General features: G+C 34.7%; 1 protein-coding gene across 1 annotated transcript in view; it reads right to left on the reverse strand.

The window, feature by feature from the left end:
• The window catches only part of LOC110449852 (U3 small nucleolar ribonucleoprotein protein IMP3-like), a 56,299-nt gene that overhangs the window by 3,026 nt on the left and 35,914 nt on the right, over window positions 1-17,359 (reverse strand). Inside the window, exon 3 of the mRNA XM_021496982.1 lies at window positions 855-929. Within this exon, the coding sequence (XP_021352657.1) occupies window positions 855-929 (75 nt within the window). The remainder of the gene's footprint in view (window positions 1-854; window positions 930-17,359) is intronic.

The raw sequence follows: 17,359 nt of genomic DNA on the forward strand, positions 1-17,359 counted from the left end.
TACAGGCATGGTTTTACCTCGGCATTGTACTTAACTTCATTGTGTGAAGTGAAAAAAGAAAGAATAAAGTACCGAAGCAAGCGGTAATATACTAATATACATGAGTGAAGTTTGGAGCATTCAAGAACTGTATTTAAGATATAATAAGCTATGTAATTTCGTGGTCTATTGTATCGATAAGGCTTAAGAAACTTCAGCACAAATTTTTTATGCTTTAACAAGCTCATTGTATAAATTTCCCAACAAAGAATAACACACACAAGAATATTTGCCGCATTTAAAACTTTCCCTTTTTCCACCGACCGTAATCATGGCAAAATTTATCATAATAGAAAATATAAGTGCACAACATACCTTATATAATTATTACATCTGAAGGATGAAAGTAACACAGGGTGAATATGGATTTACCAGTGAAGGATGAATATACAGTATCCTCAAGACATTTCAAAATTTGGTCAACCCACACTCCTTTCTATAAATAGATAGACTGTAAGGTATCAAGTCCTAGCGGTGTATTTTCTCTTTCCTTTGCGTCAAAAAGAACCACTGATAGATAATTGGGGTATCTATGTGACGGTAACATCATAACAGATATCCCTATGGGTTTTGTGAAGAAATCTCGCTTATATTTGTCACTTACTAGTATCTCAAAAATCAATGATATCTGTCCCTAAGGACAAAAAGAAATCTACCAGAATGTTTTAGTCCCTTTGTAACATATGTAGTGAGTATCTTGTATCACAATCAGTATATTCATTTCAAAAATATTTTGAAAGTAATGTGTTCAGCAGAATATTCTTTAACAATTAGCCCAAGATTGATAACGAGTGTTGTTGAATGAAGAGAGTCACCTGCAGAAGCAGGAAGCTGTGACACTGTCTGCTAGCTCCAGGCTCCTCTTGCTGGGTATTAGTCGCATCATGTGTCTGCAACAACAAAATGTTTCATTATTACCTCACCACCACAAACACTCGATTGAAAATGATTGTAAAAAATAAGGATATGTTAATAATGATTGTACTGGAAAGCTTAAACAAGACATTGGTGATGTCCACTACAATCCATATCGGTGTAGTATGAAAGCACAAAACATTTATCGTAGTACCGGCAATAAGCCCCCTCTCGCAAATAAGCCCCCTCCCCACTTTGGTAAATGTCATTATGTACAGCCATGTCTGTTACCGATGTTCTTAATCAAATAGACCGTCACAACAGTTAAAACACTGCTTTCTTATTCTAGATATAACCCAATACTTTATACTTTGTCAAAGTAATATTCCCTTTCAAATAAGCTGTTTTATTACAGGAATACTACAACCATCAAAGATTACAGGTATGGGGTATTATGCTGATTTATGGAAATGATATTACAGTGATATATGCTGGTAAAAAAGTGGTGATGTGTTGCAGTGATTGTAGGGTTGAGAGGCCACCATTGCTGTTTTATAAACCTCCCTGGTAAGGCAGGACACCTTATCAGCCCAGTAATCAACCTGTTTATCTTACCAGGGCCACCCCATTATTGGACTCTTTGAACTGACTTTAAACTTATCTTTTTTGAAAATCTAATTCGGTATCATTCCAAATCCAATTCTGATGCATTTAACTGGCCTAGAAGGGAACGAGATGAATTGTTTGATATGCTGTTTATAGCTGTCTTAGCGGTATATATTTTTCAACTCATGCCCAGATAGTATGTTTACACTAAAGCATGTTACCATGACCATAGGGACGAAGATTTCACCTCATTTAGGCACTAAGTGGTAAAACAATTCCAAAGGATTCATCGTAGGGGGTCCATATTCCAAGGTTGCCTAAGCACTTGACCTAAACAACTTCAATTTTAAAAGACTTCTATTATTTGCCAGTTACATGTTAATTCATAGGTTATCAGCCCTTAATTTTCTGAAAGCACTAATTCCTGCAATAGCCAAATCTAAGTGCAGTACATTTTTGTGCTTGTAACTGGCACATTCTACTTTACTAAATATGCAATTTTACCGAATTAGAATGTTTTCGCTCACAAATATATATGCATGCTGGTTTGCTTGGGTATGTGTTTGACTGCTGGAAAAGCAGGACAAGACTGTGGAGTGTGCTGGTCTGACAGAACAGCAGGACATGTCTAGGGCATGTGTTGGTCTGCAAGAACAGCAGGACGCAACGGGAATGTGCTGGTTGGACAGAACAGCAGGACATGACTGGGAGTGTGCTGGTCAGACAAAACAGCAGGACATGGCTGGGGAGTGTGCAGGTCTAATACAACAGCAGGACTGTCTGGGGACTATGAAAGTCTGATACAACAGCAGGACTGTCTGGGGAGTGTGCTGGTCTGACAGAACAGCAGGACATGGCTGCTGCAGTGAAGTCCCCAGAAACATTCCCATGAAGATCAGTTTCAGTCCTTTCTTTCATCTCTGGAGGTTGGAGGTCACAGGAGATGCCAGGATTAGGAGCAAGTGATAGTCATCAGCCAGAGACCAAACAGGGACAGCCAAAAGACTTTCCCCCTCCCCATCTCTCTCAAAAAATGTTTATTAAAATGTCTGACTGGCTTATGGGACAGGCTCATGATGGAATTAGATTGAAGCCTGGCATATTTAAATGTAAACTACAGCGCACTGACTGTATACTTACATTTATATCAATGTGTGTCCAAGGTTTGACCCTGGATAAATACAGAACTCTAACATATTTACTTATATAAACAAAATGAAGTATACATTTCGGCTGCCAACCAATAGACAATAATAATTCTGTATAATTACACATATTTGTATTGTGGGTTTTATTTTAATTTGTATGCCTAACCACAACTTTTATAAAAGTAAAGAGGAAAAGTAAGCAAGCAAAACTATGTGCACAATTGTAGTAAACTGTGAAATCATAAACTAAATCATTACTGTTTAAAATACATTCGTTTTTCACTGATCCAGATTGATAACTTATTCTGGTGTGAGATATCCTCGTGTTAAATCATCCTCTAACTTTAAGAATTTGATGATCAATCAGATGTTTAAAACGTTGACTTTTGCCAAGTATTGTATCTAAAGAACAACTGGCATGAATATTGTGTTAATTGTGTTATTGTTTAACGCGTGATGTCCGAGCAATCTTTGACATTTATCCACGCTGACTGGTAGATAATATATACAACAGACTGTGTCTAAGTATAACAATGGCAGTCGGTATGGTCCAAAGTCAGACTGGTTGGAAAGAGGGGTTGGATTTACAATGAGTAACAAATAAGTTTAACATTAGGACAGAACCTTTGGGACTGAATAGTTTCAACAAACAGACAAAACTTTATTTGTGACTTGCTTAACAGTGAAAAAAGGACCATAGACTGTGATGTGATTGATTAAAAAATAAGGCAGGATCTCAGGACAGAATGACTGGTATGACATCGAGGCAGGACCTTGAACAAGATTGACATGTTTGACAGTAAGACAAAACAATGGTCAAAACTGACTCATTTGACAGTAAAACAGGACCCCCAGCAGACTGCAAGTGATTTTGACTGTGAAAGAGCACCTCAGGTTCTCGAGTGGTTTGATAGTGAGGCAGGACCTTTGAACAGACTTATTTGACCTTTACACAGGAGCTTGTGCCAGACTATAAAACATTTGACAGTTACACAGAAGCTTGTGCCAGATTATGAAACATTTGACAGTTAAACAGGAGCTTGTGCCAGACTATAAAACATTTGACAGTTACACAGGAGCTTGTGCCAGACTATAAAACATTTGACAGTTACACAGGAGCTTGTGCCAGACTATAAAACATTTGACAGTTACACAGGAGCTTGTGCCAGACTATAAAACATTTGACAATTACACAGGAGCTTGTGCCAGACTAATAAAACATTTGACCAATACACCGGAGCTTGTGCCAGACTATAAAACATTTGACCAATACACCGGAGCTTGTGCCAGACTATAAAACATTTGACCCAATACACCGGAGCTTGTGCCAGACTATAAAACATTTGACAGTTACACAGGAGCTTGTGCCAGACTATAAAACATTTGATCGTTCCTTTGGGAGGATGACTTATTTGACAATGAGACCCTAAGACTAGGAGAACTTGGGACCTGGAGACTTGATGTGGAATAATCTATATTTATTAGTAATGGTGACTATATACTGAATGGTAAAATGTTGATATGTTTATCAAGTAATAAAGTAAAATTACCTGATTTACAAAGTTAAAACAATATAAGAGTTTTCATGATTACTCCTACAGTAAGGAATAGGCCAAGAGATAACAAACTTGACCCCTGAACCTTTAATTATGTCAGCTTTAGTGTGCATTTCATTAACTTTTCTCCGTTGTAATACAAATCCACTGAGTGTATAAACTGGGTTGCGATACAAAAGACAAAATGTCAAATGATAATGAATTAAAGCCTGCCAAATCAGTCGGGCTGAATTGTACAGGGTCAAAGACTATGTCATCGTAACGTGTAATTAGCCTGCCGGTCATGTACAATTAAAGCGCTGCTTTACGCATTAAAGTACAGGTACACGGACATGTTTGCTATGAAACTCACTCCTGTATAGCTTAGCTGCCAAGGTATTGTTTTAAGTTTTATTATCTACCCAACAGTGGATTGTATAGCCTTAGATGTTTTTTCTGGCGTCCACGGAATTTCCACTTTAACACCAAGGTAATCAATCTGTTCTGCTATTGAAACAGTAACCCCTGGGTCCCAACTCGCCCCTCGACTGCCACCCAATATCAGTGTATTGGTTTGTTTGGGCATAAAAGTGATCGCTGGAGCATGTTGATGGTCATGTGTGATTGGCTCGGTAGACAACTGAAGTACGATGTTGGCACAAGTAGTATTGTAACATTAAATGGCACATGTGTGCTAATGTACGGCTTCAGCACATCACAATCAGGACACCGAGACACAAATTATTTAAATTCCTGTGTATAGCTTTTCCTGGTTTATTATTCAGACTTAATAAAATATCATAGGAAAGTTTCCCTTTAATGAAAATCTTGTTTTCTTTGATAAATAATTTCTTATTAGGGAATAAACAATACACCTATTTAACCATGTGTTATAGATGAGATGGCTATTAAGGAGCAGACCTGATTAATCTCTGAAATGCTGCAGTGCATGAGTTGAATCATTTTGTCATTAATAGATGGTTTCTCTAAGCATTCAACAGAAGGAAACGGCAAACTTTCTACGAATACTTCCCCAAGTACTGACAAGGGAAGTAATTCCTGTCAAAAAAATGCTACTTATGTAAATTACCAGGGTACAGTTTTTTGGAAGATAAAAACCTTATCAAAATAACAAAAACAGACAGCAAGACTCAAATCAGTTCATGCAGTTTAGTCTGTTTTGATAGAAAATACATCCTGTTGGGATAGCTATTTTGTAGTAACATTCACAACCCAAATTCTAAAAGTATCATCATACTTTTTGTTGCAATTTACAAAAGTGGTTCTCAAAATCTAAATATAACTTTGTATGAAGAAGTTTTATGATAGATTAGTCTTCATAACACCTGATGTTGATTTGACTGATGTAGAATGTGATGTTTTATTTTTATTTTTAGCTTGCTGACAGTTAACAATGAGATATTACTTTATTTTTTCAACAAAAGTAAAAAGGGATTAAAAAATGGATGTACTTACCCTAGTTCGAAATTATTTAAACATTGACATCAATTTTTTTTGCACAATGAGTTAATTACAGTGGGTAGAGTGTACAACAAATCAGATGATTTAAGATATGTATGTACCGTAACTTACTATTTATCACCAATAAATCAGAAAACAAGAGATCCTAGAAGGATTTTGGCACTTACCATGAAGGGATTTTTTCCAGATCTACAAAAGAGCATTTGTATCTTCTATGCACTTGATTTTCCTTACAGGTACTTTATTACTCAGTCCCATGTTGGAAATCCTACACGGAATCTTGAACATTAACTTAAACCTTGTAATGTCCTGCGTTATTTGCCACTCTGGCAAATGTTAATGTATGAGAACTGCAAAACAGTTATATGCAAAATGCTAAGAATTTGTATTTTTTTCATAACAAAAGTGCTGTCAGTGAGGGATTAATTAGGGCCAAGGGTATCTTTAACAAGGGGATCAAGGGTAACAAACCTATAAAATTTGATAAAGATCCCTCCAGTAATTTCTGAGAAAAAGTGCTAACAAATCTGAACTATCAAAATTAAAAATGGCCACCTGTCAGCCATCTTGGTTTTCAATCAGTCTAAAAAGTTGATTTGTGTAACTACGGACAATGTGGAACCTTCATGTGTAATTTGAAAAAGATCCCGCCAGTGCTTTCTGAGAAATAGTGCTAACAAGAATTGTATAAGGACGGACAGAATGATGGATGATGGACAATGGTGAGACAGACAGTTGAAGGGTGATTTGAATACCCCAGCATCTGACAATGGTGGGCTAAAAAAAACCATGCAATAATAAAACATAACAAGAGGCCCAGAGGGCTTGTATCGCTCACCTGTTTCTTTTGTTACATGCAACTGACATATGGTAACTGAAGACCAAATTTGGTAACTAGAACACAAGACATGTTAACATCTCTTAAACGGTTCTGAAGATACTGTTGTTTGAAACTTAAAATTTTAATTTTAAAGCTTTTAACCCATATTGACCTTTGAATCCCGATTTGCACTTAAAGTTGACATTTGACCTCATTACTGTAATGAAGAAAACAATTCACACAGCTGGTCTACATAACATACCTAAGTATCAAGACTGGTCCAAATGGTTCTTAGGATGTTGTTGTTTGAAGTTTTTAACATATTTGACCCCTGTGACCTTGAAAGTAGGTCAAGGTAATTTTAATGAGGAAACTTTATAGCACTCCATCCCAGGTACCTACTGGCTAAATATCATGATCCTAGGCCTAATAGAACTTGAGAAGGAGATTGTTAAAGCTTTTAACCAAAGTTGACATTTGACCCCCGACTAGCATTTCAAGTTGACCTTTGACCTCATAACTGTAACTGAGAAAAATATTCGATCTGCTGGTCTACATAACATACCGAAGTATCATGACTCTAGTTGAAATGGTTCTTAGGATATTGTTGTTTGAATTTTTTAACATATCTAACCGCTGTGACCTTGCAAGTAGGTCAATGTATTTTTAATGAGGAAACTTTATAGCACTCCATCCCAGGTACCTACTGACCAAATATCATGACCCTGGGCCTTATGGAACTTGAGAAGAAGATTGGTAAAGCTTTTAACCAAAGTTGACATTTGACCCCCGACTAGCATTTTAAGTTGACCTTTGACCTCATAACTGTAATCGAAAAAAATATTCGCACTGCTGGTCTACATAACATACCCAGGTATCATGACTCTAGTTCAAATGGTTCTTAGGATATTGTTGTTTGAAATTTTTAAAATATTTGACCGCTGTGACCTTGCAAGTAGGTCAAGGTCATTTTAATAAGGAAATTTTATAGCACTCCATCCCAGGTACTTACTGACCAAATATCATGACCCTAGGTCCTACAGTTCTTCAGAAGAAGTCGTTCAAAAGAAAAAGTTGATGGACGGACGACGGATGCCGGACGCCACAGTACGGCATAAGCTCACATGGCCCTTGGGGCCAGGTGAGCTAAAAAGGTGCAATAGAAAATGTATATAAGCAATATTCTGAACTGCCTTCTTCAGCAGTTTAGATATGTATGTATCAATGGTAATAAATGGAAGGTGGCGGCGATATTTATGTTGCAAGGGTTGAAAAATAATAAATAAATTTGTGTGGGTGAGAACTGGCAAAGGATAGATAACAATACATTGTCCCCCACTATTAATGATTTCTTTATTTACTGAGCTGTACACCCCAAGTCAAGACATACTTGCATACCAAAACTGGTTCCCCAAAGTGAAATAATATAGAAGATATGCCCAAGACGAACATTTTCAACAGTAAAGGTCAAAGGTCAAACCTACTTTTTGAACTTGACACTCCATCATCCGATGATATACTTGCATACCAAATCTGGTTCCTCAAGGTGAACATGTATAGAAGATATGCCCCAGAAAAACGTGTTCAAAGGTTGAGGTCAAAGGTCAACCATAAGTCACATAACACATATAATTGAATGTGGGCAATAGTTAGATAGTGTCAGAAATATGTGGGTGAGGGCTGGAGGATTACTGGTATGTACATATATTGGGGGATGATGTAGATTGGAAGGATATCTAGAGAGGATGATGTCAGAATTAAATGAGGGGAAGGGTGTTCAGAGATATTTATGCAGGGTTGGGGAGGTTTGGATCTGTCATTGTAAGTGTGTCATGGTTAACAGCAGTGTAAAGCAGCTGTAGATTAAATGTCCATTGTTTTGTTATGTAGACAACCCCACCCTGTATCACAGCATGCATCCTCCCACACACTGCTGCATGTATATCTCTCCGAAACATAATTAAGTGTCTCTTGCAGCAAGACTAACAAAACCTGGAAGCAAGTATGATTGCAGAATAACATTGCGAATGTTATCAACAAATACAATTCACAAAATGTGTCCAAAATAAACAAAATTATGGAATGTAGAATTGCTTTTAATCCCATATGCATGTATTGCTCAATTGCTTTTCCACATTTGACATTCTGTTATCCTACTTCATTCTATCTTAATTATAACCCAGTACTGTGTGGATTACATTCACCTAACTGAAATTATATCTCAATAATTACTAACATCTAGAACTACATGACCTCTCTGAGAACCAAATTTGAAGATGCCCAATCACTACCTGTCTTAACCAGTCACTGTGTAATCTGGAAACCTGTTTAAACCAGTCTTTCCACCAGTTCAAAGTATGTCTATATGTAAACTGAATCTGAATAGTCTGGAAATTTATCAACAGAAATAAGTGTGTTCCAAAGCAGTGTTAATTTTAGACAGACTTTGCTAGTAGCTTATAAATTGTTATTTTCTCAATACTCTGATTTGTTGCTACTAAGTCAACTCATTTAATCACAAAAACTGGGTAATAACTGAATGTTTCATTTTACCTGATACAAGACACATAACATGTATACCATAAAAAGCTTGGCTTGTTGTTTAGATTGAGATAGATATTTACTTTCAAGACAAACATTTAAATATTGTTTAAACTTGATATGCCTATATTCATTCATTCAAGTTTAAATATTGTAAGACAATATTTCATTCTCTATGAATCATCCTTGGATAAAGAAGTTACTGACATTTTGCACTTCAGCTGAGAATAAAAGTAGGATCCTGGGCATTGCTCTGTAGGAAGCTGAGAAGGATAGCACCAAACACCTAAATGAGCATGATTTACTGGCTGTTAACACAGCTTTACATCATAACAAAAACAAACCTCTCGGAGAATAATGCCTGAATGAGCAGCACCCTGTGTTAATATGGAAGAGCCTCCCTCCAACCCCTCTCCCATGTATAGTTTGTGTCTCTCATTCCCCAGCCAGAACTGTGAGTCAGGACCACGTCTAAACATACCCCTGTTTCTACCTGAGCAAAAAACACTGGAAAGATTCTGATGCATCACTACGGCATTTTCACCATGCATCATGGTTGGTAATATGTTTGTAGTTCAAACATCTCTGAACCTTGATGTACAGCAACATTTCAGGTATTTTGGGCTTTCAGAAATAGTTGCAGTTTACATAACAGTATCAAGAGAGGGCGGGATTTGTCATTATCCTGCACAACATAGGCTTACGGAACTATAAACTTGCTACAATAAAATAACTCGGTATCTATAGAACCGTTTTGCAGACAATAACTTTGTGGTGTATAATTGACTGAAAGTTTCTCATTTGTGTCATGCATTGGAAGTATGATAGTATCCCTGGGCTTATGATGATATTAATTAGTCACATTATTAAACCCTATATGATCTCTGACCTCGACCAATCAACTTTTGTGACAATGTTTTATCCAACTTTGTTATAACAATTTTGAATTGCTCGTTTACATTATGGTACCCTATTTTATTTTGTTGGGTGGCACAGCGGGAAAACTTGCTTGCCTTTCACCAAGACAGTAGGAGTTTGATTTCCTGATTGGATTAGAAAAGGTATATTGGGCTATTTGCCTGACCACATGGATTTTCTCTTGGTTTTCTGGCTTCCTCTAAAATTAGGACCCACTACATCCCATATTTGGGCCAACAAGAGTGATGGACAAAACATTTGTGGTAAAATACATGATATTTACATTTTTTAATGTGATGTGGTCCTGTGGTAATCTTACATTTATCAAGAGACAATTATTTTGACTATGGGAAGGTGGTCTCTTAATACAAGACTGGCAGTATATATTCCAACATGTACTTACTTCCAAGGTTTGCGAGAAAGCATCAATATAAGTACAGCTAATTTCTACTTATTATTTTACAATATTTGCACTTATACATCCATATATTTCATTATTGGGCAAGTTCTTTGTCAACAACACTCTGGCCGGAGTAATAGTGCTTTGTGACTTTAGTCCCCTCCCATACCTGCCAAGTGACCCGATTTCGTGGGGTTACACCCGGGATTTTAGCCTTTCACCAGCTTTTATAACTTCACCCGCCGGGTTACGATTTTGACCCGGATTTCGTCAATTTCACCCGTTTTCACCCGGAATCTTTTCGTATATTAGAAGTTACCGAAGTCACTCGGAATTCTCTAGACTTTTCCATCCTTCTTCATAAGAAAGACGATCTATTTTTTGTTTTCGTTTCTCACCAACAGGTAAGTTGCGAGTTGTTTATATACGTACTAGAACGTTGTTACTGAACTTGCTGGCAACTCATTAGTCAGGTGTTTTAACAAATAATAGAGTTGTTTTTACATTGTAAAAACAACTGTATTTACATAGAATAGATCGTATTTTGAAGGTAACATTATGTCTTCTTGAAAAAAGAAGTCATTATCGGGACTTTCGGCTCGGGACTTGCATATACGTCTCTGACTATAGTATACACGAAATGCTAAAAGAAAAGATAATTGTTCACATATCGTAGGAAAATGAGTTTTAGTGTATAAAGTCCTGCGGTCGTGGACCAAACGCTGCATTCTGCACTCTAGTCTTTGTAAATCGCATATTTCAGTTTGATCTGGTGCTTAAAACGACGTTACTAAGACATTCAAAAACACGCACAGGCATTTGATGATTTGTTTTTGTCAATCAAAATTATCCTAACAATAAGAGTTCAAACCCTACTCGTATAAAACTGATATTTTATATGAGTAGGGTACAACTTCTTACTGTCAGGACCATTTTCATCGACAGAAACAAAATGGTATTTTATATGAGCAGAATGTGACATGTTATTGTCAGGACCATTTTAATTGACATAAAAAATGCCTGTGGAAACACAGTATCATATATATTATTATGAATTAATTTCATAAGTTGTGTTGTTGACAAACCTTTTTATTTCTCAGCTTTGAATTTGGTATTGTGGATGAGGATTAGCTAGATCTGCTGGAAGAACTTAACATCATTAAAATATTTAAGTTCTAATTTAATATCTCTTTTTCTTATATTTGTTGCGAAAAAAGCCGTCGCGCACTATGACCCTCTTTTTTATTTCCAAAAGAGGGTCATCACCCTCTTTTAGTATGTCCGGGGTTGGCAGGTATGCCCTCCCTGGTCTTAAAGTGTTCTCATGTATATCATGGTTCGAGCATAAATGGATACCACACAACTTCAGAACAGGAAATACAACAAGTATATTGAAACGTGTCAAGTTACCATGAACGGAATCACTTCTGATCCTACAGGATCTATGTAACTAACAGTTCTGATTGAAATCACTTTTCTAGGTAAAAGAGTTCTGTCGGCACTAGTTAATTTCAAAACATAACAGCAAAATTTAAAATGTCTGTTGCCGCATAACTTAAAACCTCACAAAAATGTGGAATTAAAAATAGAGAAAAAGTGAAATCAGGAAACAGAACATTTGAAGGACAACATAGAATCAATTAATAAAATGACAAAAAAATGAAAGCCGTTGAAAAAGAGAAGGGTAAATCTTGCCACGCGCTGTGATGGTGATATGATCGGAGCACACAGGCGAGGCTATGTGAGCGCACGGGTCTGCACAGGTCTCACAGAAACACTGACTGTTAGTGGAGATAAGGGCTGGCCCCAGTCGGGCACACCAGCCTTCTGTTTGCTGTTAAAACACTATTTGGAGCATGTCACGCTGATTTTTTCCACACATGTCAATGAATTTGGTACGGTGTTTGTTAATCCCCACATTAACACTTGGCGGTACAAATTTAAAGTGTGAATGATAAGAGTTTTGTAGTACATCTTGATAACAAATATCCAGGGTATTTGAAGGTCTGCAGAATCTGCTACGACCCTTAAAAATCACGATCTAGTACTGGGACCTTTCAGAATCACAGTCTTGTACACAGACCACAACGTGTGACAAAAGAGTCGAAGATAAGGTCACGTCTAGATTTTCAGTCTATTAGGACTTTCCACCATCAAGGTCACAGTCTGGTACTAGTATCAAACTAGTATCGAGGGCAAGGTCTTGTCTGTTCTCTGTCAGGACCTTCCAGGGTCAAGGTCATAACCTGGTACTTAAGTGAGGACTATTGAAGGTGAAAATTGTGGTCATGTCAAGGTCATGACTAGGGTGTGGGGACCATCCAAGATCAGTCTTGGTCCGAGATAATACAATAACCTGGAACTCTGAAAAGTTTATAACTTTGGATCTTAATAAGTTTTTAAGTTATCTTAAAAAGAAGTCCTTCATACGTATTAAAACATTGACCTACAACAGATCCAAAACAGTACTGATACTAAATTCAACTTTGCAAAAGATCTTTTTTAACAAAATACAAAAGGTAAGTGCACATTTGTTTTATTTTAGTACTATAAGATCACTCTATAAAATTAAAGTCCCAAGAATATCTCCCAACTATTTCTGAGTTTACTAGTAAAGTGTATGGTATACTGGTTCTCTAACTTAAAGACTTTATGACTGGGCAGTTTATCCATGTACATAAACAGCCTCAGATTGCACCACAGTTAGTAGATTAACTATCCAGATGTGTTTTCATGCTTTCAGAATCAAAGTTATCAGTGGATCTGACCCCATACAAAACTGTAGCAGCTTAACACAAGGGAGATAACTATCAGTTCAGGATCTCCACATTTAAATCTCCTGGTGCAATAAAGAAACCTTGTTTACTATTAAACTCAACTTTTAACTACCTCAACACCCTCCAGTCGATGTGGAATGGTCCCCCAGTGAGCACGGAAGAGTTCATGATCAAAGTGGAAGGAGGCAATGACTCATTAAAGACACAAATTTGAAACAGTAACAGAATTATCAGTGGCCAATCAGAGAAATGCGACACTATCTTTAGTCACCAAAACAACAGGCAGACATTACTTGTGATGGTTAGTTGATTATGGTTGGCTTTGACAGTCGGACCAGTTTCGTGTTTCTAGTGACAAAGATGTGGGTGACATAAGTGACCTTCGTCTGTCACAGCACTACTGATATATTATGAGCAGCCCCGCAGTTCAATGTACTATATATTGTCTTCTCACAGGGAAATCTGATAAAAATTTAAAAAAATTGGTAACAGACTTAAGAACGTCTCCTGTCAGTGTTTTAAAGAAAACAATATATTCTAACCATCATTAAAACACAATAAAATAATAATAATAATAAATAATTAAAACACAATCAAATGCTGAATCATCAAGGAATGTTAACAACGTTAAAGATTTAAAATAAAAAGTACAATTTACGTCCCAAACCATTTTCCTACATGGATTAAGAGAAAACCTGTTATTTATGCAGGAAGAATAATAATTTCTCTTTTTGCCATATACAAGTGAATAATGCAAGATATCAACAATAATCATATGTCTAAATTTTGAAATAAGGCACCCCAGAAGCAAGAACTAGACTTAACAATTTTTTGAAATTTCCATGGGGGAGATTATGCATGCTCAGAATGGAAAGCATAAATAATATATATTTATGTACACTATAAGAAATAAATAGCAATTTTAAATGGCATCTTTAGATCTGTTCTTTCAGATGAAATCATCAGATCTTTGGAAATAGGAATAGTTCAGTAAATTAACTAACTGGTTAAAAATGCTAAATTTTAGATTCCAAAATTGGGTGTTTCCCGCCAAAATAGGAAGAGTTGGCAAGTATAAAGAATGAGCTACCCTCTTCCACTGCCATAATCAGACTTTGAGACGTGAAAGGAACAGCTGCCTTTAGAAGGGATACCCATATATACAAGTGATGGTGTCTGGGGGCTCCTTATCTTATGGGTTGGGCTGAGGCTGTTTGTGGATAGCACCCTGTGACACAGTACAGCTCCCACTCCTCTCGCATATACCAGCAACAGGAAACTCGACGCTCAAATGGAAAACACATTTTTGTGAAGTTGATGGTGACAACAGACACTAGTTTAGGCCACTGTAACACATGGACTTGTTTATTATAAACAGAACGCTGACTGTAATATCAAACATCTACTTAGCAGAAAGGTGGATCATTGTCATATTGGTTTGGAGGTTCCAGTTACAGTATTAAATAGCATGCACCTTCCCAAGTTGTCACTAAACTACCTCCGAAAACTGTCATTATACAGGATATCAAACAAATACCAAACAAATACCAGCAACATGAGATCCTAGTCAAACTGTTAGGTTTCCAAAACATTTAATGGAAATGATTTTTCATTATGGTCCAAAAAATTACTTTTTCATATGACTTTGATGATATTCTGTTACCTCTCTCAATAACATCCATGTGTACACATTGTAACATTTCGTAAGTGTGACATTGTGTGTATAATATATTGTAATGACATTATGTGTATAATATATTGTAATGACATTATGTGTTTATATTGTAATGACATTGTGTGTATAATATATTGTAATGACATTGTGTGTATAATATATTGTAATGACATTATGTGTTTATATTGTAATGACATTGTGTGTATAATATATTGTAATGACATTATGTGTATAATATATTGTAATGACATTATGTGTTTATATTGTAATGACATTATGTGTATAATATATTGTAATGACATATTGTGTATAATAAATTGTAATGACATTATGTGTTTATATTGTAATGACATTGTGTGTATAATATATTGTAATGACATTATGTGTTTATATTGTAACGACTTATTGTGTACAATATATTGTAATGACATTATGTGTTTATATTGTAATAACATTATGTGTTTATATTGTAATGACATAATGTGTTTATATTGAAATGACATTATGTTTTTATATTGTAATGACATCATGTGGTTATATTGTAATGACATTATGTGGTTATATTGTAATGACATTATGTGGTTATATTGTAATGACATTGTGAGTATATATTATAATGACATTTTGAGTATACATTGTAATGACATTGTGAGTATATATTGTAATGACACTGTGAATATACATTGTAATGACATTGTGAATATACATTGTAATGACATTGTGAGTATACATTGTAATGACATTGTAATGACATTGCGAGTATATATGACATTGTGAATATACATTGTAATGACATTGTGAGTATTAATGACATATTGTGTATAATAAATTGTAATGACATTATGTGTTTATATTGTAATGACATCATGTGTTCATATTGTAATGACATTATGTGTTTATATTGTAATAACATTATGTGTTTATATTGTAATGACATAATGTGTTTATATTGAAATGACATTATGTTTTTATATTGTAATGACATCATGTGGTTATATTGTAATGACATTATGTGGTTATATTGTAATGACATTGTGAGTATATATTATAATGACATTTTGAGTATACATTGTAATGACATTGTGAGTATATATTGTAATGACACTGTGAATATACATTGTAATGACATTGTGAATATACATTGTAATGACATTGTGAATATACATTGTAATGACATTGTGAGTATACATTGTAATGACATTGTAATGACATTGCGAGTATATATGACATTGTGAATATACATTGTAATGACATTGTGAGTATTAATGACATATTGTGTATAATAAATTGTAATGACATTATGTGTTTATAATGTAATGACATTATGTGTTTATATTGTAATGACGTTATGTGTATAATATATTGTAATGACATTATGTGTTTATATTGTCATGACATTATGTGTTTATATTGTAATGACATCATGTGTTCATATTGTAATGACATTATGTGTTTATATTGTAACGACTTATTGTGTACAATATATTGTAATGACATTATGTGTTTATATTGTAACGACTTATTGTGTACAATATATTGTAATGACATTATGTGTTTATATTGTCATGACATTATGTGTTTATATTGTAATGACATCATGTGTTTATATTGTAATGACATTATGTGTATAATATAATGTAATGACATTGTGTGTATAATATATTGTAATGACATTGTTTGTATAATATATTGTAATGACATTATGTGTATAATAAATTGTAATGACGTTATGTGTTTATATTGTAATGACATTATGTGTTTCTATTGTAATGACATCATGTGTTTATATTGTAATGACATCATGTGTTTATATTGTAATGACATTATGTGTATAATATAATGTAATGACATTGTGTGTATAATATATTGTAATGACATTGTTTGTATAATATATTGTAATGACATTATGTGTATAATAAATTGTAATGACATTATGTGTTTATAATGTAATGACATTATGTGTTTATATTGTAATGACATCATGTGTTCATATTGTAATGACATTATGTGTTTATATTGTAATAACATTATGTGTTTATATTGTAATGACATATTGTGTAAAATATATTGTAATGACATTATGTGTTTATATTGTCATGACATTATGTGTTTATATTGTAATGACATCATGTGTTCATATTGTAATGACATTATGTGTTTATATTGTAATGACATTATGTGTTTCTATTGTAATGACATCATGTGTTTATATTGTAATGACATTATGTGTATAATATATTGTAATGACATTATGTGTATAATATATTGTAATGACATTATGTGTATAATAAATTGTAATGACATTATGTGTTTATATTGTAATGACATTATGTGTTTATATTGTAATGACATTATGTGTTTATATTGTAATGACATATTGTTATTATATGTTTACACTGATAAGTCGTAAGACTTAAAGTTAATAAAGAACTAGAACTTGAACTTGTTTACATTGTAATGACATTGTGAATATACATTGTAATGACATTGTGAGTATACATTGTAATGACATTGTGAATATACATTGTAATGACATTGTGAGTATACATTGTAATGACATTGT

Source organism: Mizuhopecten yessoensis, unplaced genomic scaffold (assembly GCF_002113885.1).
Source record: "Mizuhopecten yessoensis strain PY_sf001 unplaced genomic scaffold, ASM211388v2 scaffold4835, whole genome shotgun sequence".
In the NCBI taxonomy this organism is placed as follows: domain Eukaryota; kingdom Metazoa; phylum Mollusca; class Bivalvia; order Pectinida; family Pectinidae; genus Mizuhopecten; species Mizuhopecten yessoensis.